The sequence below is a fragment of the Salvia splendens genome, chromosome 9 (assembly GCF_004379255.2).
Source record: "Salvia splendens isolate huo1 chromosome 9, SspV2, whole genome shotgun sequence".
In the NCBI taxonomy this organism is placed as follows: Eukaryota; Viridiplantae; Streptophyta; class Magnoliopsida; order Lamiales; family Lamiaceae; genus Salvia; species Salvia splendens.
Window position 1 is genome coordinate 26,421,461 of NC_056040.1, and position 27,157 is coordinate 26,448,617.

The 27,157-nt window shown below is 35.6% G+C and overlaps 1 protein-coding gene and 1 non-coding gene across 3 annotated transcripts; both read right to left on the bottom strand.

The window, feature by feature from the left end:
* Window positions 1–632: 632 nt before the first annotated feature.
* On the bottom strand, window positions 633–6,406 carry LOC121748864 (GATA transcription factor 26-like). Of its 2 annotated transcripts, none has more exons than XM_042143415.1 (8): window positions 5,861–6,406; window positions 4,554–4,922; window positions 3,708–4,131; window positions 3,108–3,180; window positions 2,672–2,775; window positions 2,148–2,217; window positions 1,942–2,062; window positions 633–1,214 (listed from the first exon to the last, which is right to left on the bottom strand). In XM_042143415.1, exons 1-8 carry the CDS (start codon window positions 5,898–5,900, stop codon window positions 910–912), a joined length of 1,506 nt encoding a protein of 501 aa, XP_041999349.1. In that variant the 5' UTR covers window positions 5,901–6,406; the 3' UTR covers window positions 633–909. The 2 variants fall into 2 exon arrangements, with proteins under 2 accessions (XP_041999349.1, XP_041999347.1); XM_042143413.1 differs by having other exon boundaries at window positions 2,148–2,334; window positions 5,861–6,405.
* A 19,479-nt stretch (window positions 6,407–25,885) lies between these two features.
* Window positions 25,886–25,986, bottom strand: LOC121749917. The gene has a single exon (XR_006039722.1). It is a non-coding gene; the product is annotated as a U6 spliceosomal RNA (small nuclear RNA).
* Between the last annotated feature and the right edge of the window lie 1,171 nt (window positions 25,987–27,157).

Here is a 27,157-nt window from a genome sequence, read left to right on the forward strand (position 1 = left end):
TTGAAGGTGATGGCGAGAAGGAGATCGATGAAGATGAAGGAAATTGCGAGAATGAGATCGATGAAGATTCAATAAGAGATCGGCGATTGAATAATTGAGAGAAAAATTGAGGAAACACGTATTTTAGTATTTTATGTTTGTTAATAAATTGAGTTCCCAAAATACCCTTCAACAAGTTTTTTAGGAATAAAATAATAAAATAATGGTAAATTAATCCTAACCACAAGATTAAGAAGATGGATGGTCCTAATTTGGTCTCTAGTTCGGTCTTTAAGATTGGTTCGACATTGATCACAACTCTAATGTATAATACACATGTTTGTATATATAAATACATTTAAAAAAATATTCAATTAAAAAGTACTACCAAGTTATATTCATTTTTTTTGTCTTACCGAATAATTTGAATTAGTATACAATTTTATACTAATTAGTAGGAGTATTTAATTTCATCAAAATAAAGACTAAAAATTGAATTAGAATACCAAAAACACCCTAAAAGAATAATCATAGGAACGTATAGCAATAAAAATTCCTTAGCTACACGAGCATTAAGCACAGCATCATGTTGCAATAAAAGTACTAAAGTATACTAGTAGTTGTATAATTTATCAAAGAAGAAAATAAGGATATGAATAATACATTCTCCATTCTTCCTTTTCCTTTTTTTGTGCTACATAACACAATCTTTTGTTAGTCTGTACATAATCCAAAATGCAAATAAACCCATCCCCTTTTCGATTCAGCATGTTTCATGTGGGGAACAAGGTATCCATCCAACCTCAAATTGAACAGAAACTCCTATTTCTTTGCAAAGAAATGAAGAACACAATCACAAAGGTTGAAACCAATGTCTAGAAACACCCCCCTCGTATACGAAATAAGTAGCACATACGTATGCAAGTAACATCACGGGTGGATAAGTTTCGGGTACGCTGAGCTGCTACTAGTACTAGCCATGGCGCCAAAACTCGAACTTGGGAGGAGTTCTGCCTGTGGAAAGGAGCCATTGGATGGTACATCTAGCAGCAGGTCCTGGTTGGAGTTCTCCCCTTCGAAGTGGGATGTGTCCAGCACCGAGGAACCATTGTCGTTTTGGATCGAAAATAAACTCTTAGCACTCACGAAAGATTCATCTCTATCTAGGATTTCTTTTTTACCATAGCTTGACTTCATCAGAATTCTCCGGGGACTCTTCATCATAACTTTCGATCCTGGGGGAAGAAAACCAGTTAGAGAATAGCGAATCTGGATGATTCAATTTGAAAAATGAGATCAAGATATTTTTGGGTAACAAATAAATGCATTGTTTTTCTTTTCTCTACTAATAGTGAAACCGCCTTAAAAGGAATACAAGCCACTTATAATGAGATGGAGGGACTAAATAACACAGGGAATGAAAAGACGGAAACAATACGTAGCAGAAAATTCTGGCATACCTGATTAGGACATGAGGTTAGCAAAGATAAGTAGAAATCAGATATACTAGACTGGTCGACAGAATGATCTTGTTGTGATAAGCAAAGAATGAAGAGAAAGAAAAGCTTTGAAACCTAAAACTCATAGCAGATCGCATGTCACTTGGTTTTATTGGCAGTGGTTAGTTTATAAAATAGAATATTTGGCAGTAGATCCAGATGAAATAAAATCTATTGCAAGTAAAAAATCAATTATCGGCTCCAAGTCTTAATGCATGTATAAAATGGTCATATGCAGACATCTTCAAGCATTGAAAAATAAAAACTTAAATACTAGAACATATATTTTAATCGAGATAGAGAGGTTAAAAAAGACTAAGTTAACAAGCCTAGCTGCGTTACTTAAACATTTTCAACCCACATGACAATATATGCTCTAGAGAATTGTAGATTCACTTTGCTTGAGTGTCACAGTTATTGAACTATTATAATACTTAACAGTTGTCGAATTTCCACAATTTACCTGTAGTTTTTTTGTCTTGTCCCTCTCGTGATAATTCTAAGTGAGCTACATTGACAATTTCAATGCCATTGTTGTATCCTCCTGTCACTTCTGACTTGATGGTATTTTTGCCCTTCAGATCCTAAACACAACAGTATTTAGAGTGTAAATTAACCTACGAGAGTCACAATTGAAGAAAGATTTTACAAGTAGTTGAAACTACAAACCTTAAAAGCTGTATGTTGTTCAACCCACTTTGATTTAGATAAATCGCTTAAGACAAGTTTCTTCAAAATTCTGCAATCATCCGTATTGAACCCACCATATGAGTTATCAAAAACTCCCTCAGCAATAAGTTTTTGGAAGGATGATAGATTCAGGATGAACTCAGCGCTATCGAACATGCTTTTAAGGCTAAAAAAAGAAACAGAGCCCACAATAAGGAAACAAAAATGTATTACCTTCAGTCAGCTTAATTTTCTGTACTTTAAAGTACCTTTTCTGACTAATGTTCTGCTTAAACGAAAAAAGTTATCACAGCATGTAATCAATCTTTGAGAAGCATCCAAAACTATGCATGACCAAAGCAACATGCCTATTGTGATGTAATATTGAAACAAACAAGAGGGGCGTAGTTCGTTCTTCAGTATTAGAATATTTTCCACGCGTGGATAACTATTTAAACCAATTATGATGGCATGTGACCATGCTGGACTTCCATAAGCTAGAGAAGAAAAGTTACAGCACACACCTGTATGGAGCATCCGAAGCATCGACAGAAGGTAATAAGCTCATCAACTGTTGTTGTTCGGCAATTGTCAAATGACTTGAAAACAATTCAAAATTAACAATGTCCTGCATCAATATGACATATCATATGACAGCTTAAGGAGAATGGGCAGGAAAATAAGTTGAATCAGATCATGACAGGAGTACTTCATAACCTCAATTACAATGGAAAACATTAATATGACCAACTGAAAATATGCACAGCAAGAAGACATGACATCAGCAGCCTATTGCTACAAAACTATGACGTATATAAGAACAGTTCACAAAAATAATGACATATGTTGGATTTTTTTCTATGGCATGGCTGAATAGGGAACCGAGTAAACATGCATTATCACTACACATAAATGTGCAACTGCTTATTAGCATCAACTAAACATTTGCTTTCAACTTACTTGTAGATCTATGTAACATAGTGGAGAGTTATGATGTGCAAGAATCGGTAATTTTACAACTTGATCCTTGTCTCTGAAATTAAATAAGAAAAAGATGCATTAGCAGCATTTCAGAGAAGATACTGCACCCCCCCCCCAAAAAAAAAAAAAAAATAGAAGAAAGGAAATTACTCCATCTAAAGATCCAACAGTCTCCAATAGCAGCTGATGAATTAGTATAAGGTTCATTAATCACAATAGGTTGAAACAAAAGGCATATTTGTTTCGCAATTCATAAATTTGGATGAAAGTATATGCAGCTAAGGAATTGACATCAGTAATAGAAATCCATGAAGCTTGTGAAAAAAGGTTTGTTTCATAATGGATTTGAAATCTAGTTTGAACTATACTTAAGTGGATTAAAATCCACTTAATATACTGACTCATTTGAAATAGTTTCGCCAAAATGCAAACATTTCAAACAAAATGTAACCAACCAAAATATCTACTCTTTGAACATATAAAACCGCATGATTTCCGTCCAAGGTATCGGTAGCTGAAAAATAATACTTCCGAAGGTTCCTAGTGTGCTCATAAGAACCAGAGATTGATAAAAAATACCTTCTCATATGTTCCTGTACAATCCCAGGATAAGCATTCTTCTTAAATTTCTCATTAACTTTACTCGATGAGTAGGCACCTGTGTCTTCAATGCGACCACGGAAACTCATATCCCGTGATGTTAGGGTATACTGCTTGTTATCAACTGAAAGGGAGCTAGCTTCTGACTCTTCTTCTCTAATAAATGAACTTGGGTGCCGAATAAGTACACTTCCATGTCCAATCTCAACAGATACCATTGGTTTGTCGCTCTCAAGAAGCAAGTCTTCTTCTGAAGATCCAGACAAGCATGATGATTGTTGTTCATACCACAATGTATACAGATCTTTGGTAAGAACCTCAACTGGAGAAGGTTTTGGCCTTGCAACACAGGTTCTCTTCCTGGAAGGCACAATTGAATCCCATGCAGTGGGTTGGAGGGGACCTGTGGTGGTAAACGAGTGAGAACTTGACCATATTACAATATAACATGCAAATTAATAATATAACATGCAAATTAACTAATCCTGACTAATTAGCTCTAAAATGTTAAACTATAGCAATTCAAACTAGTGAAAATTCCATGCAGATATTGTTCGTAGTCATTGAGCTTGAGATAACACCTAAATGAAAACTTGAAAAGCCATGAAAACCAGAAACAGAAAGATAAGTTATCGCCTTGTAAAAAGACGCACATGATTAGTTTGCCCATAAAGAGTTAGAAAATCATCATTTTACTTTTATAATCCATACCTTTTACCCTGAGTGTCCTACCATTCCCAAAGAAAACATATAGATAATAGTCAAAGAAGACATGGGTTGAAGATCATGATGCTAGAATACTATCATGCATACGGATCTACTAACTTGTCAAATCACTTGTATCCGCAATGCCATATTGAGCGTATTTCTCTGAGTTGGATATGGCAGAACCAGAACTTGATCTATTGCTTGTATCTTCATCATAGACTTTATGCAAGCCCTGGTAATGGTCGGGAGGAACCTCTACAAATTCAGCTACCTCAATACTGTGTTTCCGCTTCAGTAACTTTGACTCTTTGTTCTTAACAGAAATAGTTTTCACCCTAGGAAACCTCAAATCCTCTAACTCATCAGGTTCAGCCCTAGCGTGTAGAGGTGTATAGTTTGCCAGAGTTCCCTTTGTCCTCCACCGCGAACCACATGCATTGCAGAGTACTGGCTTCTCGGGAGGCCCATTACGCCAAAGAGGGGTACCTGTTGCATGATTATGAGAAGTCAAATAAACCTATTGCCCATCATGACAAAAGAATGATAGAGATCAGAGAGTTCCATTGCATGTGTTTAAGCATAAAATTTTGTCAATCAAACATTGCCCATGATGAGATATGAATTCCCAAAAGAGACTATGAACTCTCCCCAAGAAAACTTATAGCAAACAAAAATTGACTCAATAAAAAATTTATGAGAGATGGAGTTTAAAAAGCATTTCAAGAGAGTCAATATCATCTCCTTCTCTAGTTTAGTTCCAAGTATGCGTGATCTCAAAACCATTTTGGCATTAGCACAAGCTCACTCTCTTATCACATAACAAGCTTCACAAAAAATAATCCACAGCTCGAAATTCTGTTTTCCTCTTTCCCCTTTAGAAACAGGGCCACTCACAAAAAATAATCACAAAAGTGCAACAACCAGTACACAGAAAATAATAGTGATAAAGTTTAGACGGTTCAAATGGGAATTTCCATTCAGTGATATCAAATCTTCAATGCAATTGGTGGAAGAATGGTGCAAACAATCGTGGTTAAGCATTGACAAATTTGATCGAAAACAATGGTGATTAAGCAAACAATGGTGATCGAACAATGGTGATCCCAGTAGATACTACTGTGATATAAAGATACAACGAGTTGCATATCAACATATTGCTCGTTCTTCACCGATTGCAGAAGCAACTCACGTGAAGAAAACCAGCAAAGACCCACAAAAAAGGATAATGCATATCAGCATATTGCTCATTGTTCACTGATTGTATTCTGTATTCAAACATCAAAGGAGACTAATTCATTGATTGAATGACAAATCATTTTATGCAAAAAAACATTTAATAAACTAACTCAATCAAAACCCCCAATAATCTCTCATATTAATTTACAAAGTCACACAATTCCTAGCAAAAAAATCACAAAACTCACTTGTAACACCACAGTGATAGCATGGTCCATGCTTTCCCATGTCTGTGGATTTCTTGAATCTCCCCCAATTAAAAAAACAGGATGGGAATTAAATGAAAATTCACTCCACACAGAAACCAGCGACAAAAAAAACTAAAGCTTTAAAGCTTCAACAAAAAAATCTACTGTAAATATTTATATAATTCTCAGTTTCGATGATTTCGTGTAGCCCTATTTAGAGCGTATATGCTTCGGGTTTGAAGATTTTCCTGCTGTAAACCCAACAAACTCTGCAGAAATTACAACACAAAATGAAAACCAATTTTTTATATTTTCCTTTTCTTTTGTAGTCTGAGAAAAACCCAGTAAAAAGAGGCTAAATTCAGAGGAGTGAAGGAGAAAAAGAAGATGTATGTGGGTATTAAGCTGAGAATGAATGGAAGTCAATCAAATTGAGAGAAACAAAACACCATTTGGAATAAATCAATAGGGAAAAAGTAGGATGAAAAATATGGCAAAGGGATTAGGGGTATGTTTTGTATTGAATTTTTTATTGTATGTGAAGTAAATGTTTCAGCTTTCTTCACTAGCAATAATATATTAAAGTGTATTTCCATCTGTTTCATTTGTTTACCATCTTTTTCAATCTCTCTTTCTTATTTCACTTTTTGCATAATTCAATTACTTGAATTTGCTGGAATTATTACTTGGATCGATCAATTCTAAATAATAGGATATGTTGGTAAATTCAATTATATGTTTGTGCCAGTATTTATATTATCAGTATTAACACTTTATCAAAGTTCCCTCAATTTCCTTTTTAATTCAAAATCATTATTGACTCAAGATTTCACAATATTATTCCATCTTGTTGACTACAAACATTTATATATATAATGTTATTAACTATTTTTCCTACCCCCACCTCTACACACAAACAGAATAGTCGTATTGAATGCACTATGTCAATTCTTCAGTGCTAAGATTTAAAATTGAACAAGATAGGAAAAGACATGTCCACAGGCAACATAGAAGAACCCCAATATATAATTATAATATATAAATATAATAAATAGGGAGAAAGAAACAAGGGTTGATCCTTGGATTTTCTGTCATTTATCCATCCAAATTTGTTATCTATACTATTGCCTCTGTACTACAGAAATAGCATATTATATTTGCACGGAAATTAATATAAAATTGGTAAAATAAGAGAAATGAAGGGAAATATAGTTAAAGTAATGTTAGTGGATAGTGGGGTACACGTTATTATTAGTGTTTTAATGGTGGTATAAATTGTAAATAACTTGATGTATATGAGTAATAAATTGACATAATTTTTCATAAATAGAAATGCTCATATTTTTATGAGATGGACGAAAAGAGAAACTACACTTATTTTTATGGGTAGGATGGACGGGTATTACATTATTAGGTGATATTTCGTAATTGTCACATTATATTTTGTGAAAGTAGCAAAATAATGTTTATACAAGGGGTAGTAAAATAGTTCTATTTTCACTACTCAATATTCCAAAATCCAATTAAGCCACTTACACTTTTTCAATATTGGAATAAGCCATCAATAAATTTTGAGATATTGGCATTGACGTGCTGTGTTGCTATTGGACTACACATCCTCTCTTGCTTACATTTGATTAGGTTCAACTTATTTATTGAGTTTCTCCAGCCGACATGTCATACACACACATTATTTTTTAGACATATTTGACTAATTTATTTATACACGATCTGACATAATTCCTTGAAACGCATATATCTTTCCATGAGCTACTGATAAAATGCAAACTCGTATATTGTACAAATTCTAAACTTTTCAATATAGTATCAACATAATATTAATAAAGTATAAAATTTTAAGATTTTGATGTCAACACAATATCAATACAATATCAACACAATTTCAACACAGCATCAACCGTTGACATTGTGTTGACATTTTTTATTACTGTTATTTTATCATTTGTTGATATTTTCTAACGGTCCAGATCATAGTTTAGAGTTCGTACAATATTTAGAGTTTGCATTTGATCAAATTACTCTTTCCATTTATGTTCATTTCATTACCACTTGGTCATAATCAACACTGAATATTTGTTATTGAATATGAAATTTAGATGGTTATATTTGCTATATAGAATGAGATTTTGGAATTGGAATTGAAGCCATCAATTCTAAATTCAATGTTGGCCTAAATCTTAAACCCTAAATCCTAACCGGTCAAGATTTTCAATCCTCTTAGCTTTATCCATTGATGACGCTAAGGTACGGTATCCCCAAATAGTTTTTGCCCAAGGTCTTTCATACCGTCGAATAATGCAATAATGTCATCATTGTCGTTTTGAGCTCATTAAAATAAACGAAAGTATAATAAGTGCAATTTGGTTACTACATCACGTTTATGATCAATTTAGGATCATCTGCATAGTACACAATGTCATTTGTATGGCAATAATATCGCAGTTAATAAGGTGGAACATACGCTTGACCTTGAATCAGTAAAATGTCAACGAAATATGATAAATTTAAATGCATGCTGTTAAATACACACTTGCAACTCTCTATTACTCCTCACCAGGATCGCAGTGGAATGCCTTCAACAACGGCATTTTCAGCCACCTTGTACTGATATATGTATCAGGTATTAATTTCACATCGTGGTTTTAAACACCCCAAAAATGTAGCAACATAATATTCCACACTGCACAAACAACTAGCAATCGCACTCATACGATTCGGTGCCAACCTTGTGACAGACAAAACATTTGTTTCGATAATTGTCGACCAATGTGTATATCTCTTTATTGTTCTCCACATCAAAGTAGGTCATTCTGCACCTTCGATGTGCCTCAACGATCTCGTCTTGTACTTGCTGGAAAATTTGATTAATGTACATAGATGTTGCACGTTTCTCAATAATATCTCAGTTGAAAAGGTTGGGACGTTGGAGGCATCAAAAAAGTTGAGTCTTCCTGTTATGTTCCGTTAGGCATCCAATGCATTGTTATAATGCATTACAAAGTCAGCAAGATTATAAGTGAGATTTGGTGTACCTTTGAAGAAGTTGTTCTTAGACTCAGAGAATGATGTTGTCTTCAACTGACCCCATTGGAAAATCTCTAAAAAAAGGTTGGTATCCAGTATTTTGTGTGTGCAAACATGGTTTTGATCCAAGATTTATCTTGTACACCATATTGGTTCATAATGGTCAGCCATATTTCTTCAAATTCCTCAAGCTCCAACAATTCCTACCATACACAAATGTCCAAATCATTCTTCAAGTCTTCGTTAGCTATTATTTTTTTGGGAAACTGATACGCTCAAATTTTGCACTGTTTTACGATTTTTATTTGGTCCATTTTGAGTGTCAAAGTTACAATACATATCCATTATTTATATATTTTGTTATTTTGACGTGTTTTGTGAGAAGTGTGTAAAATAGAGCCTAAAAAGATAGCAAAAAATCAAGGTCTAAAGTCTGGAGCATTCGAGCCAGCCAGCGGTCCGCTGGACCTTAGCTAATGGCCGCTGGGACCCATCAAGCGTTGAAGCTACATCGGTCTGTCTCAGAAATCATGCATGAAAAGAGTGTTGAGGATTGGTACCCCTTGCACAGCGGAAGTCATGCATTCACAAATAAATCAAACATATACGGATCTATTTGACCGATTATGGGATCAATTAATTACATGTTAAACAATCAATTGCATGCTAGAACACATAATTCACAAACAAGGAATAAGAACCCTAATTCATGAATTCCTACGGTTTAAAATTACCGAACAGATTCTCCGAAGAATCGACGATTGATTGCGCCTTCTCCACATGAAGATCATCATACTCGACCACGAATCTTCTAATATGTATCCCGAACTCAGATAATGATCTTTGGGTGGGCAAAGTTTGTCAGAATCGAAAGGAAAACAGAATATCAGTTTTCTCAAAAACCGATTTTTCGTCCACTCCTAGAGGGGGAGCACGAAATTTTTATTAAATTTATGATAAAAATCAATTAATTAATCTTTTATTTAGTCTTCTTTTTATAGAGTTATGATGGTCCAGATTAAGGACTCATGGAGGTTGGACTTGGGCCAAACCTGTTGGACTTTTACTAATTAAATTGAGCTCCAATTTAATACAAGTCCAACAGAATATTATTATCATCCATTATAGTATAATAATATTGACTTCCCGTCCAATCTCAAATTACGAGTAATCCGGGCTTTACCTCTTTAATTTATTATTTCCCATGTTTAAGATATAAATATCCATTAATTAATTTAAGTATGATATTTGACATTAATTAATTAATATCTTTTTCTAAGAGTTGTCTAGTTCAAAATCTTTATTTATTATTCTGGAATAATTCCAACCGGCCGGGTTTCTGAATAATAAAACCTTTTTCGAACACCTCTTGAGAATATTATCAAATTGGACTCACCCAACACACGATTCATTACAATAACAATACTAGCACCTCTAGACATTGATCACCACTACCCAAGATATCAGGATTCTTGGATTGCAAAAAATTCGCACCATTTGATAAATCAAAGTAGTGCATAATCAATATCATATGCTCAATGTTATATCAACAATGATTAAGAAATAACAATCACCGAGACCTTGTCTTTCAGTAAATAGCAAGAAAGACTTATCTCAACTGTTAGATCCTTCAGTGATATACCAGACCAGTGTCATTTATTTTCTAAGGTAAGGAAACATACGAACTGACACTGCAACTTTTCACGATAGGTATCCAAAGCCTATCTAAGTTATGAAATTCTATTTCTCTTCTACAAAGAACCGACTGTGTCACCTTCTGTGAACGTCGTTTACGACCTGTCTACTATTGCAGAAAAATTAGACTTTTTGCTTCTTATACATTTAAATGTTTGAGAAGCGTCTTATAAATGCATAAGCAAACACCAATGCGATAAAATTACTTCTTCTCGCCTTGAGTTAAAAGTGGATTGTAGAGTTTATTGTATACAAGCAATTCTGTCCGTGCAACATACTCGAAATATGCTTTTCAATATACCAATCCTAACAAATAGGAACACGTCCACCGACCGTTGGACTGTGCACAACGACCGTCGAAAGTTGCACCGAAAGAGTCAGAAGATTCCTAGCGGCCCGCTGGATATCTGTCAGTGGTCTACTAGAATTGGGTGGCGTATTATTTTACCTAATTTCTCTCCAAGACTTAACTTATTAGGATAGAAGATTTACCATATCATGATACACGACTTGAAGGCTATAAATACCCCCCAATCTTCATCAAGGAACCTTTTGCTGCGTTCTACACCAGAGATAAAATATTTAGAGTTCCTGTCAATTGTTCATCATCTTTCCACCATACTTGGAGTTTATGTATGAGTAGTCAGTTAATTCTAGGGATGTGTTAGTAACGATTTTGGTTTATATAGTTCCTATTTATATAATATTCGTTTTGTTTATGTTTGTTTTATTATAAGTTGTGCGATAATGCTTTATGTTTGAGTGACGCATTCTATGATGATTTCTTCGCTTCCAAAGTAATCATGAGAGGATTTGCATGTTAGAATGACTTGTTAACACTACAATTAATTCTCCCTAAAAAGGTATTACTTTTAATTGAGAGTGGGGACCTCTTGAGAATCTAATTAAGCCTTTTGCAGATTTTAATCTAAGATTGACGACCTTAGTGTGTAATCTACTTTGTGTCGCATGGGCAATACTTATGTGAACTCGGTCTAGTTAAGCATGAATTGTGTCTGGATGTTGTAGTTAACATTTGTATAAATCATAACTGTGAAAGTAAATCTCTGGAATTCCCTTGTCTCTATCTGTTTTACTCTCATGTTTAATCTGCAACTGATTTGCTTGCTTTCTTTAACTGTTAGAGCATCCACAACCGTGTTCTTGCCAGCGGCACGATTGTGGGCCCGACCCCACTTTTTCTGCCTGCTCTCTGGCAAGAGCCCAACACCCACAACTGTGTTCTTCCGCAAGGACGAGCACAATTAATTTAAAATTCAATTACACAAAAACATTTCCATAATACTAAAATTCATTAAAAAACCACAATAAATATTAAATATTACAAATAAAATAAAAAAAAACATAATTAAAATCCTAAAAATTAAAAATTACATAATTAAAATCATAAAAATTAAAAATTACATAATTAAAAAACTAAAAATAAAAAATTACATAATTAAACTCCTAAAAATTAAATATTACATGATTATTGGCTAATATTACCCGATGAAGACTACGCATCCGGTGGCACCAACCCCAATTGCTTTTTGAGACCCAATATCATGTCCTCGTGCGTTTGAAGTTGAGTGGGGGTCATAGTTGACCTATCGGCCATATTGAGTTGGGCCAAAAGGGCCCACAACGAGTTGTTCGGGGGTGGAGGTGGAACATAGGGTGCGGGTTAGGAGCGGGGGCAGATGGAGTCGCGGCGCGACGGCGTTCGGCCGCCGCCTTCTTCCTTCCTTGCGGTCGGCGTCGGGAACCGCTTGGTCCGGCGTCGGGGCTACCCAAGTTAGCTTCGGCGAGTTGGCTAGCCACTTCTTCACCGGCGTCGGATAGGGATGCCGACCGTGACCGTTTGGAGGAGCCGCTAGAGGAGGATGTTACGCCTCCCAGATACTTCGGGTGCGTCCTCGTTTCCTGCCAAACATTTAGGTACTTGAATGACTTACCGTTCATGGATTGGTAGGTGCTCAGCGCCGCAGTGATGATGTCGACCTCGCTCCGGCCGCTCCCGACATTCCGCGACTCCTGGAGGAAATAGCCATTGAACTTGCCAATTTCGTCGTTGGCTCGGCCGATGCAGTTGCGCACCATACTCTCGTTGTGCTCGATCGTTCCCGGCGGCCGGTTTGCATTGTACCGCCGAGAGACGCGCCACCAAAAGTGATCGCCGGATTGGTTCGTGCCAACCACCGCATCTTCGGAGATTTCCAAGTACGCCTTGAACAATCTATCCATCTCCGCCGGTGAGTACGGTGTGCGGACACCGGCGCGAGATGGAGGAGTCGGAGTTTGGGAAGGGACGGGAGGCCTAGGCTCCAGTGTCCACCCGTATCGCCCATCGGAGGCACCTTGCTCGTCGATCGGGTATGGCCGGTAGCCACCCGGAACGCCCGAATCTTGGGTGAGAAAAGGGGCCGAATAGTCCGTTTCCGGACTAGGAAACGGTTGTGAACCGAACCATTCGGGGTTCCAACCGTGGGAGCCCGTAGGGTTATCGTCTTGGCCGGACATAGTGATGTATTAGGGTAAGAGAGAATGAAGATGAAAATGGATATGAGAGATTGAAGATGAAAATGGATATGAGAGAATGAAGATGAGAATTGTGTAGTTTGATGTGAATTTTTGGGAGTGAAATTGAGGGTATTTATAGATGAAAGTGTGTATTTTTGGGGTAAAAAAATGAAAAAAAAATTAAAAAGTGGAAAAAAACGGTTATAAACAGATATATTTTTTTTGGGAAGTGAATTTTTTTTTATCGGTTTTTTTAATTAAAACCGATTTTTTAATAAAATAAAAAAAATTTAAACACAGCGGCTATGCCGTTGATGAATCCCAGCGCGCCACGTCAGCTGTTCGCTGCATCGAGCAGCGCCGTGCCGGCGGCGGGTAGCGTCCGTGCCAGCGGCGCGGACGGCCGTGGCGACGGACGCCACCGTTGTGGATGCTCTTATGTTTACTATTTTTGCTTAGTTTAAACCAATCACAACCCTGAAGGGGTCGGCAGCGGAAGCGCGCATCAAATAAATTAGATAATAATTTCGATCTATTTAGCGGATTATTTAGACAATTCTATTCGCGTAATTATCATATGCATCATGCTCATAACTCGAATTAAACATGCTTTAAGTATAATTGAAACATAAAACATGCTTTTCTACGGAGTAGGAATAATACCTTGATTATTCTCCAAAGAATTGAAGATTGCTCGCTACTTCTTCTCGAGAAGATGTCGAGTACTAGACCACGGATCTTCTGGCTGGTTCCCGAACTGTATTCCGATCTCACCGGGATACTAGGACTTAAATAAAGGACACAGAAAATGATCTCACGGAGGAGAGCTGAGAGAAAAATCGTCCTCTTCAGAGAAGGAGAGGGGGATGAAAATTTTGTGTAAAATAAAGTAGTATTGTTTCTGTTTCATTTATTCTCCTATTTATATTAAGTTCCTTTTGGGCCCAGACATGGATCTATGGAAGGTTTTGGATATGACATCCCCCAATTAGCTTTTTACTAATTAAATTGAACCTCCAATTTAATATAAGCTTATATTGGAATATTACGAGCAGCCACTACAGAAGTAATATTGCACTGCCCATCCAAATCCGAAACTACAAGTAATCCGGGTTTCCGTGTTGTTGTTCATTTCCCGCGCTTAAGATATAAATGTCCATTAATTAATTAATATATGTTATGGACTTAATTAATTAACATCATATTAATTCCAAGAGTGGACTTAGCATGAAACACTTATTTATTATTATTTAAGTAATCAAACTACAACTAGCTAGGTTCCGAATAATAAAACCTTGTTTCGCGCTCCTCTTGAGGACATTATCAAACGAGACTCACCTCGCACACGATTCAATATAATAGCAATCCTAGCACCGCTAGATATTAATCACCACTACCCAATATATCAGAAATATTGGGTTGCAAAAAACCCGCACCATTTGATAAGTCAGAGTAGTGCATAATCAATACTGTATGCTCAATGCTAACGTACATTGATTAAGAAGTAAACATTTATTAAGACCTCGTCTTCCATTAGATAGCATAAAGACTCGTCTCGGTGTTAGATCCGTTCAGTGCTCTACCACACCAATGTCATCTTACTTCAGTAAGGCTTAGAAATATGCGGACTGACATTGCAACCTTTCACGATATGTAGTCTAGGCCTGTCTGGGTTGTGAAATTCTTCTTTCTCTTTGTTCAGAACTGACTGTGTTACCTTAAAGTGGACGCCGCCCACAATCGGTCTACTAAAACAAAGACTTAGACTTTGTTAAGTTGCTTATACATTTAAATATACAATAAATATCCATTAAATGTAAAACATAACAACATTATGATAAAAATAATCTATTTTATTCCTTGGAAAATAAAATAAGAGTTTTTACAGTATTCAATCACTCGAAAGGTGATTTCTAGTATGCAAACTCTAACAAAACCATGTCTCCAAATAATAGAAGAAGCTTAGTATTAGATGGACAGTCTATGATAGTATTCCTTGTGTTCGATATCCTGTGCTTACCCTTAGCTATATTGCATCTACCTTGTATACTTGCGAGTAGTTGTAGTGCTAAAAAATAATGCATCAGAACCTTGTCAGGAAGTTTCAACATAATATGCCATATACACCAACGATGCCTAGTACCACTTAGCACAAGTTATATACAATGCACTTAAGGCATTATATACATTTGACTAGGTTCATTACACCACTACAACATACTCTTTTCGTCCTAAAAAAATAGACAAATTTGTAAATGACACATGATTAATATACAACTAGTAAAGTAAGACGGAGATGTAAAAAAGTAAGGAGAGGGAAAATGTAGTGGGAGTAGTATTAGTGATTGTGGGGTCCATATTATTAGTGGTTTGTAATTAGTTAAAGTTTTCCATATATAGACAAGGTCTCATTTTGGGGGAAAGATGGAGTACTTCATAAAACCGTACTTGCTTGTAAATTTGAAAATATGCTTAAACATTACTCTCCCTGTTTTCTAAAAAGAGGAACTTTGGAAATGACACATGTTATAATGAAAAATTGGTAAAGTAAGAGAGGGGAAGAGAAAAAAGTAGTGGATTTAGTGTTAGTGGATTGTGGGGTTCATTTCCTAAATTAAAAAGTTTCTATTTTTAGGAAACTGATACGCTAGGATTTTGCACTGTTTTAAGGCCATTATTTGGTCCGTTTTGAGTGTCAAAGTTGCATTACATATACAATATTAGCATATTTTATCCATTTTGGTATTTTAACGTGTTTTGTGAGAAATGTGCAAAATAGAGCTGAAAAATAGCATAAAAAGGTCAAAATTCGGAAGTTGGAACTGAAGGGTAACCCAGCGGGCCGCTGGCCACGCCAGCGGTCGCTGAAAACCATTCCAAAGCGTCAGAAGCTGTCCAGCGGCCCGCTGGACCTGTTCGCGCGCAGCAGCCTCACTTCGAACCTATTTTTCTGGCGATTCTGAATTTCGATTAGGGCGTACTACATACCATTTTCTTCCTCTTTGAAAGATCTTCACGATGGTACCTAGAACATCTCAACCGAAATTTTGTGGAGAATGTTATGGACATTCTACGGATGTTGCGCATTACAGTCACAAGCTGGCGGGAATTTAGGCGGAAATTCAAGGAAAGAAAGAAGATATTACCTTGTGAAACCAAATTTTTCCTTAACCTATGGGGCATGAAATTTATCTTCTCCAAACTTTTTTCAAGCCTATAAATACCCCATAACCTAATTCATATTATTTACCAATCTTAGGGCCTTAATTTCATCCCCTACCTTACACATAAATTCTTCCATCTTCAACAAGGAGCGTAGAATTCAAGGGAGATCAAGCAAGAGTGATAAGGCTCATTTCATGCATCGGTTTAAGGGTGTAATACATGCTACTTGATCGGTTTATCGCACAAAACAAGTGTTAAAAGTACAGAAATACCACTTAACCAAGGTAGCAAGGCCGAACTGATCAAGCAAGTACAAAAGGCGATAAAAGGCCAAGAATCGGGGGAGTTGATCAAGGGGGAGCGATCAAGTAGTTAGGTGGGGACCGCTGGCTTCTAGAAGAAGAACATGTGAGGAAATGAGCTGGATATAGCGCACCATTCTGTTATCAAGGACGACGTTCTAGAAGGGGACACGTGCTGGAATATGAGACGAAAGGACGGAGCAGAGTCACGGATCTGTTACCAAAAAGCGTCGTCATTCTAGAAGAACTGCACGTAGCAATCAATGAGTTGCTCACTCTCAGAATGAGGGAATATTCCCTGTCAAGATCGTTATCCAGCTGGCGGCCGAATCGAGCTTATAAATAGAGGGTGTGTCACCACAAGAAGGCATCCGAGACTTTACTTTCCGTCTAGTTTAGCTTAGCTTAGTTATTTAGCGTAGTTCAGCTCTCTAGCTTAGTTTAGTTCAGCTCTCTAGCTTAGTTTAGTTCAGTTCTCTAGCTTAGTTAGATAGCTTAGTTTAAAGGGCGACCGAAAGGGAGCGCTGCAGAATACTCATTTCTGTTAGCGTTATCTTAAGTTTCCCGCTGAGATTTTTCTCAGTTTTTACCGCTTTCTTAGATTCAAAAGTGTTAGCTTAGTTTAAATTTCATGTTGTACTCAGCTTTTAGTTTAATCAAAGTTATTTTCGCTTTTAATCCGCGCATTTACTTTTCTGTTATTACCTGCAATTCACTTGATCCAGTAGTTAAATTTCCATTGATCAAGCTAGCTAGTTTAATTCTGTCTAGACTAAAACCACTAGTTAAAAACTCCCAAGTTAAAGCGTGGCAGCAGCCAACCCCCCTGTTCACTACTCACACACTCGACACACCAACTTCTCTGTGGGATCGACCCCGAACTTGCCACTTTACTGTTAAAGTTGTGCAAAATTGGGAGTTATAAATTACTTTGGCAAGCCGAAAAGGGCGAGAGCTAGATTGCATTGATTAATTGGCAACGACATTTGCTAACTGATCCAATCGGTTCGGTTATCATTCCATATAACTTGATCCGCATTCTATTCGTGTTATCGACCTCTTTCCAAGTCCTTCCAAAGAGCAAGATTAATTCTTTCGGGTTTTATCTATTTTTTGTTAGATTGAACATGTCTTGTTTTGTATATATTTATTTAGATTATTTGTCTATGGATAGCTAAATTTATAGAATCCTAGGGGATTAAAGTAATTGACTCTATGTAGTTCTTTTTGTTTTGGTTAATGTTCAGAACTCGTTTTACTCTAATTATTCCTTGGTTTATATTTAACTGTTTGGGTGTTACTTTGATTATTGTTAATCTCTAATTGATGATGACTTTGAGTGGTTTATATTTTATGTGTCAATGCAATATTTGTGACATGAGTGTTGATACACAATAGGAATAACCACTAGCAGAGCTTGAGTCGGATGAACATAGAACTAAATAATTAGAATTACTAATGTGTTGATGATATCACGACCCTAGGATTCCCTTGTCTCATCTGCTTTCCGAAACCAAGTTAACTGCAAACTGCAAAACTGTTTCACTGTTTTCATTTAATTGCCTTCTTTACTTGCTTTTCTTTACTATTTTCTTAGTTTAATCAAATCTCAACTGTGTGTCCAAATAGTATATAAGACTGAGTATGTGGCAGGCAGTCTTTAAATTTATTCCATGTGTTCGATATCCGGTACTGACCTTTAGCTATACTAGATCTACCATGTATACTTGCAGGTACTTTTAGTACTAATAAAAAGTGCATCAGAAACATACCAAAAAAGTACGTTTAGGAAACAAATGGAGTACATTTCTTTTAACATTATGTATACTGCACTTAGGGCATATGTACATTGACATATGGCATCATAACTATGCAAATCATTATATTATGCGCCCTCTGTCCGCAAATAGGAGTTCCGTTTTACTATTCTAGTCCTTCCACGAATAGGAGTTATAGTTCATAATTACCATAAATGGTAAAAATGCCCCATATTCCACCAACTCATTCAACCCGCATATCATTTAAAACTAATATATACAAGTGAGAACCGTATTCCACTAATTTTTTTCATCCACTTTTCTTAATATTTTTTAAAACCCGCACCGAAAAGAAATGGGACTCCTATTCGCGGACGAAGGGAGTATATCACTATAGATATATGTATATTACATTTTTCGTGCAAATCTATTTGCTCGAACATATGCAACTGAGATTCGGGTAAATCAAAAAAATAATTTTAAAATTCGAGAGAGTTTTTTGAGATTTTTTAAGGATTGCTAACTGTCATTGAAAGTGACACGCGACATTAAAGATTTGAAAAATCGACAACATTATAACAACGGGTTGAGTGCATTATCTACACTGCACTAGGACATTATTCAATTTAATCTACATTATCATCGATTATTCCATAACTACAAAAAGATTTATTCTCTTATTTACCCTTACTGCATAAAATAAATAATAAATCTACAATATGGGTCCTCTTCTAATTCTTATAGCATCATAATCCAAAACTAAGACTAAATCTACACCATTAAATTTTGAGATGAGTGGATAAGATTCAATCTCACGAATTTCAATGAATAGTAGACAAAATATCAACAAATGGTAAGACCGTCATTCTGCTATCATAGGATAATTTTCTTGTTGTTTTTGATATCAACATACTCCCTCCGTCCCACTCTAAGTGAACCATTTTCCTTTTTGGGATGTCTCACTATAAATGACACATTTCTAAAAATAGCAACATCATTCTCTCTACTTTTTCCCTTCTCTCTTACTTTATTTTCTCCATTTAACTCACAAAATAACAATGCATAAAATTTCGTGCCGAAATAGAAATGCTCCACTTATAGTGGGACGGAGGGAAAACTATATTACAAATATCAATAGAATGACATGAGTATTTCAACAGAAGTACACGAAAATATTAACAAAATTTTATTGATATTTCATGCATTACATTGAGATGTTTTGATGCATTTGTTGATATACGAAAATTGAAATAAAAATTTGTAACACCCCGACTTTTTCTACCTTTTTATTGAGTTCTTGAAAGGACCGTCGTTTGTGCACTTGAAAATTTTTTCGACCTTGTTTCTTTTGTCGAGAGAAGTATTTCACTTTTGGGGCCAAACAATTATTCTTCCTAGCCCAATTTGAAACCCAATTGTTACGAGCCCAAAATGATACCTACACGAAAGAATAGACCACGTATCAAATACACTTTCGACAACAAATCAAGACGAAAAGTTGGATAAGAACCGCGTCACATCAAGACGAAAAGTTAGATAAGAACCACGTCGCATCAGGCACGTTTTCCTAAGGCCGCATTAATTAGTCGTCAAATCGAAACGAAAAGACATGAATTTTTGTCTTTTATGAAAAAAATTTCTATAAATATAACCTTCCATTCACTTCATTCTTTTACTTCACAACAAAGAGCTACTATCAAGATTTCCGACCCCTCTTCATCCTCTTCAAAATTTCCTTCCAATTCTTGTTCTTGCAACCATTGAAGTTTATTTTCAAGAATCTCCGACGAATCGCATCGTTTCTTGTCTCTACCGATCCATTTTTGTCAAAGAAGGATTATTGTGTGTACGTGAGCACAAGGAACGAGGGTTGCCTTAAATGGATATTGAATGGTTTAAGCAAACGAGGTGGTCTTTCAGTTAAAGTTACAGTTTTTTTTACGAAAAGTATTTTTATGTTGGCTTTCGAACTAAAATGTTTTTATGAAGGTTTTCAGTTTACTATAAAGTGGTTATGAGAATTGTTTTATGTGCTTTCTATTTATTATATGATGTTACGTGCGAGCTTGCTATTTAACGTGAAGTATTATGAAAAGTGCTATTTATTATATGATGTTGGGATAATATTTGTTTTGAGTTGTTGATTGTTGAGATACTCTGATTTTTTCGAGTGTGCACTCTGTGTATCGTACACTCTGAGATATATTATTCTTCTAAGCAAGTTGAGCCTTTCTTATGAGCTGTTATCCTTAAATGTTATTCTTAATGTTTGTCCCTTGGTCACGATCGCCTCGTTTGTAACACCCCTGGGGTGGGCGGGCGTGACAGAATGGTATCAGAGCAATTTTTCTTTCCGCTCTGGACCCGAGAGTCTTTTTCAGTCTTAGTCTAGATTCGATTCGCTAGACTAAAATAAGGTTAAATTTGGAAGGCTCAACATCCCGCTTCGCCACGCTCAACCAAGAAAGAGGTAATATAAATTTTTTTATTTGAAAATTTTTATGAGAAAGTTTCGGAGAAAGGACGACGAGAAAATTTTTGAGAAGGAAAGAGGAGAAAATTTTTATAAGAACGAGGAAGTAGATTCTTTCCATGAGGGATCGATTTCAAGTTGAGAAGAGTAATTGCTGATGTTTGAAAAAAAAGCGAGTTGTGAAGAGGAACGATTGATTGTTTGTTTTTACATGAAAGATGAAAGTTGATGTTCAAGTATGTTTTGAGTTTTGAGTCAAAACTTTTACTTTAAAATTGAAATTAAGATTGTAAATTTTTGAAGGAAAGTGTGAAAGTGTAAAGGAAAATTTTTGTTTCAAAAGTTTTGAATGTAAATGTGAAGTGTGAAAGTGTTTTGCTTTGGGATGTGAAAGTGTTGTGTGTGTTATACTAAGTTGTTGAGATATGAGATGTTAAAATGTGTTGTGAACCTAGAGTGCCTAAGAAATATGTTAGATTGAATGATATCGAATTTAGTTGTTTACAACTGCAATATCACTTTTCCGAGTGATAGGACAAATGGAAATATGTGGTGTGAACTCGAACTTTATCGAATGATTACAAATTCAGTATTGTTTTTCCCTGAATGACAAGAACAAGGAGAATGCGAAAAGACATAGCATATGATAAAGAGTTTAAGAAAAGAAGTAGTGCAAATTGAAGAGATGTTCCAAACGAGAAAACGTTCGAGGCAAGAAGAGATGCGAAATGATGTAATCCTACAATGGAGGTAGAGATCATACCTGCTATCTAATAAGATAAATCCGATCTTCGGCCAAAGGTGGCGATGCAACGAAAATGACCGTTATAGCATGTTGAGAGCGAGAGAATAACTACAACATTTTAAAAGAATGACGGTTATCACGTGCAAAGAATATTATGAAGATATGACTTATGATTAAAATGTTTCTTAAAACGATGTTACCATTTTGGCCTCAGAAAGATGAGCGAGGGAGTGTGACCCTCGTAACTAGAATGAAAATTTTAATCAGCAGTACTTACTTAGATCCTAAGAAATTCTTTCTACATTCTTTCGATTAACAGGGAGCCTTGTCAATTTAAGACCCTGTTTGACTCAAACCTTGCAAGTAATGCTCATTATTTCTTTTTCCTATGTCAAGTCATGACTCATTTTTCAGTTCTTGAAAATTTGTGCTTGTCTTTGTAACTTTGGACATCTTGATTGATAGTCCTCTTTGATTCATCTTTCGTAAGGAAAATATTTTGAACTTATGAGCTTCTGTCATTGAACTTCGTTCCTAAAGCTGTTTGCAGTTATGACCTTCAGTATGATCACATCTCCCATACATGTTTCTTCAAAGGATGGAATATTCTTCTTGGAACTTTTGTACACCTTTTATTTCGTAACTATGCATGCGGCAAGTTCTTCCTTGCAGAAGTGAAATTCTTTTTGGCTCAGTTTCACTACATATTGTTTCATGCTCAATGATTTTCTTTCTGCAGCACCAAGTTAAGGCTATTGCGTCTCTTTTTCCTTAACGTGGTTGATCTAGCCGATCTTCCTAAAAAGTTCACTTCACGTTGGTTGCAATCCTGTGAATCCATTGATGTGACATCATTATTCAATAACATGATGTCATCGAACCATGATCAGTGCTACCTCATGACATTTGTCTATGCTTCTAAATCCTCCCACGATTGACCATCTCGTGTCATGACATGTTTGAACCATCATTCATTGATGCCGAAATTTTAAAAATTTGATTTGACAATTGAAATATCTTATTTGGCAGTCTACTATGGAATTTGAGACTTAATTCAGTTTCATCCTGTTTTCAAGATCTACCTCATATTCCTTCGAGCTCTCATCAGAAGTAAAGTTTCAAGCTTTATGAGTTCATCTGAAACCTTAATTCTCAGAATGAACATGATAAGTTCAATGGAACTTAGACCTTGCTTTATTATTTTTTTCTTCAAATCAATTTTTGCAAGTTGATGATGCGATCTAAAAGAGTCGAGCTAGAAATGTTGTTCTTGTTTTCTTGATTAATTCTGCAGCCGTTCTGATTAAGACACTTTCAGCAGTGTTGCTACGATTTTGAAATCAGTTCATATCCAAGTAAGACTGCTTGATCAAATTTTCGAGTTCTTGATACTAGGATTGGAGGAAAGGGTGAGGTTGAGCTTTTCGAATGACGTAAGCAAATTTCGGGACGAAATTTTTGTTAAGATGGGTAGATTGTAACACCCCGACTTTTTCTACCTTTTTATTGAGTTCTTGAAAGGACCGTCGTTTGTGCATTTGAAAATTTTTTCGACCTTGTTTCTTTTGTCGAGAGAAGTATTTCACTTTTGGGGCCAAACAATTATTCTTCCTGGCCCAATTTGAAACCCAATTGTTACGAGCCCAAAATGATACCTACACGAAAGAATAGACCACGTATCAAATACACTTTCGACAACAAATCAAGACGAAAAGTTGGATAAGAACCGCGTCACATCAAGACGAAAAGTTAGATAAGAACCACGTCGCATCAGGCACGTTTTCCTAAGGCCGCATTAATTAGTCGTCAAATCGAAACGAAAAGACATGAATTTTTGTCTTTTATGAAAAAAATTTCTATAAATATAACCTTCCATTCACTTCATTCTTTTACTTCACAACAAAGAGCTACTATCAAGATTTCCGACCCCTCTTCATCCTCTTCAAAATTTCCTTCCAATTCTTGTTCTTGCAACCATTGAAGTTTATTTTCAAGAATCTCCGACGAATCGCATCGTTTCTTGTCTCTACCGATCCATTTTTGTCAAAGAAGGATTATTGTGTGTACGTGAGCACAAGGAACGAGGGTTGCCTTAAATGGATATTGAATAGTTTAAGCAAACGAGGTGGGCTTTCTGTTAAAGTTACAGTTTTTTTTACGAAAAGTATTTTTATGTGGGCTTTCGAACTAAAATGTTTTTATAAAGGTTTTCAGTTTACTATAAAGTGGTTATGAGAATTGTTTTATGTGCTTTCTATTTATTATATGATGTTAAGTGTGAGCTTGCTATTTAACGTGAAGTATTATGAAAAGTGCTATTTGCTTGGTGTTATTATATGATGTTATGTGTTGCTTTACGAGTGCTTATGAAGTGTAGCCTGCGTTGATTCTTGAGTTCGGCTTTGACCGATAGAAATGAGTTTTGATCCAAATACGTTTACGACGAAAAAAAAGAGAGGAAGTTTTGAAGGTTATATGTGCTTCTTTTGATGAAAGGAACGATGAATGATGAATGGAATGGATTGATGGGTGACCGTGGGAGGTAACCACTTCCCCGACACTTGAATGGAATGGATTGATGGGTGACCGTGGGAGGTAACCACTTCCCCGGCACTTGAATGTTAAGATATGATGAATGATGAAAGGAAAGATGAATGATGAATGGATTGATGAATGAACAAGAGATAGTGAAATCGGGTTTGTCAGATACGGCATATGTTCCAGGAAAATAGATCGAAAGATCGCTTTTGAAAAGGAAAAGAAAAATGTTTAGTGTTCTCGGACTTTTCCTAAAACTCCGAGTTCACTCAAAGAGTGGCTTGACAAAATCAGTTGTTATGAAAATATATTTCGGCACGTGTCCACTGAGTACACGAAGTACTCAGCCCTGCATTTCTTTTAAAAATGTGCAGGTTGAGCAGTGATGAAGGCGGGCGATGTTGAGCATAAAAGTGAAGAAGATGTCTATGAAAGTTTCAGAATATGTTGTGTCTTCATACATGACATTATTCTACTCTCGAAATGCTTCCGCTGAATATTGTTTCTTTCGCCAAATATTGTTGGGATAATATTTGTTTTGAGTTGTTGATTGTTGAGATACTCTGATTTTTTCGAGTGTGCACTCTGTGTATCGTACACTCTGAGATATATTATTCTTCTAAGCAAGTTGAGCCTTTCTTATGAGCTGTTATCCTTAAATGTTATTCTTAATGTTTGTCCCTTGGTCACGATCGCCTCGTTTGTAACACCCCTGGTGTGGGCGGGCGTGACAAAATTATCAAATTTCATCATCTGAACGTCATCAGAACATATGCAATTAAGATCTCGTTAGAATCCTTATAAAATTACCTTTAATTTGATATATTTTTTTAAAAATAATTTAAATTAAAAAAAGTTACCTAAAATTAAAATTTTAAGATGATTTTGAAGGAGAGAAAGTAATTTAACTACCGTATATAACAATTAACATTTTTACTAATTATTTTATTTAAAATATAATTAACTTGACACTATTTTAACCATTATATCTCATAATCTAATGGATAAAAATTTATTTTAATTTGGGATTGCTAATTAGTTAACGGATTGCTAATTAGTTAACAATTTATAACTCTATACAGTATAGCGTTAATTAGGCGGGTGATAATCATATCTAATGGCTCTAGTTTAGCACTAGTTCTTATATAAGAATGAGTTTATTTGGTGCATACATAGCAATTGAGTGCCACTTCTTACCATGAATTCGTGATATTCCCATTTTTATTATTGCATCCAACTATAAAATTATTGTACTCATTACACCCCATCTCTCATAAAAATAGAGATATTTGGGATGGTAAGGGAATTAATGCATATTCCCTCCATATGCCATTAGGAGTCTCATTTGAATTCGACATATATTTTAAGAAATGTAAAGAAAACTAGGTGAAAAGAAATAGTGGAATTTGAGGCTCATTTTTATATATTAGTTTTATAATTGAATGTGAGTGAAATGAGTTAGTGGAAAGTGAAGTCTACCTACCATTTATAGTAAAATGTGTCGTTCGGTTGTCATGACTAATTATCATGAGACTATCCATCTATGATTAAGTTGTGAGATTATTTTAGTTGAAGGGAGGTGACTAGAGTTGTCAACGGGGCCAGGCCAGCTAGGCCCAGGCCCGGTATGGGCCGGCCCAGGAAACTAGTGAAACGAAGCGGGCCTGGGCTGGGCTCATCAGTTGAGATGGACTCCAATTGGGCCATTTTGTAATCCAGGCCCGGCCCCAATAGAGGTCCACCTTCTATAATTAGTTTTTTTTAATGTAATTAGGTGATTAATCACTAATAATAGTATATTTCTCTATTTATGCATGTCATCTTGTGCACGAGACATGTTAATTTTGTTTATATCATTCCAATATTTTGGATGTCTCCGAATGGACTCAAACAGTAATAGTTTAATATAAACATAAGTTTCCAACTAAATCATGAATGAAACATTCAATCTTGATTATATCTATTTTTTTATAATTTTTTTTATCCAAGAGGTAAAAAAGATGATTCTGATGTTTAACTTTAAGAATATTACGTGTTCAAACCTTAATATATGATTATAACTATAAAATTCTTTAAATTTGTAAGTTAGTTCATATGCTTGTAGCTTTAAAAATACAACATCAACCCATATGTCATCATTTACTAACAAAACTAACAATATTGGTTATTCCTTTAGTTATACACTTGCTTTTAAATATTATAATGAAAATAAAAAATATTATTAATACAAAGTCAATAAATGAACTTAAACACATTATTAAATTTAGATTTAGTTAATGATATATAAACATTTAGGATATCTTTAAAATACTTAAATAAAAAATTTGAACAAAGCCCATCCTAGCCCGGGCCCACATGGCAAGTGGACCTGGGCCCGGCCGGGCTTAGAAAAATTAGGAAAGCCCAGCCCTCCTCAGGTATGGGCCTGGGCCTCAATATAGGCGGGCCCGGCCCGGGCTAGGCGGGCCCGGCCCGGGCCACTTGACATCTCTAGAGGTGACTACGACTAATTATCATAAGACTATTCATTTAAAATTAAATTGTGAAATTCAATTTTATGAACCAAACATGATACTTCCTCCGTCCCTGAAAATTTATCACTTATTTTCATTTTCGTCTGTTCCTAAAAATTTATCACCTTTCACTTTTACTATTTTTAGTAATGGACCTCACATTCTACTAACTCATTCTCACTCATATTTTTACTACAAAATTAATATATAAAAGTAGGACTCACTTGCAACTAATTTTTTCAACCCACTTTCTATTACATTTTTTAAAATTCATGTAAGGTCAAATAATGACAAATTATAAGGGACGGAGGGAGTACTTATTTAATCATGAGAGTTAATCGTGCCAACCGAACACCCCCAAAGTGAACCAGGACTCCTAATAGCAGGCAGACTAAAATAATAAACCAAAACTCCTAATGGCAGACGAAAGAAGTAATTCGTAAGTAAGAGAGAGGAGGAAAAAGTAGCTAAAGAAGTGTTAGATGATAGTAAAACCCACACTATTATTAGTGTTTAATGGTGACCCTAATAATATAAATTGCAA

What these genes read in the sequence shown, in the direction of transcription:
- LOC121748864 (XM_042143413.1), bottom strand. Translation starts at nt 5,900, where the DNA reads ATGGGAAAGCATGGACCATGCTATCACTGTGGTGTTACAA. An exon ending in GGATACAAGTGATTTGACAA is followed by an intron (nt 4,132 to 4,553) that starts GTTAGTAGATCC and finishes TTACCACCACAG; the next exon opens with GTCCCCTCCAACCCACTGCA. An exon ending in TATGTTACATAGATCTACAA is followed by an intron (nt 2,776 to 3,107) that starts GTAAGTTGAAAG and finishes ATATTGATGCAG; the next exon opens with GACATTGTTAATTTTGAATT.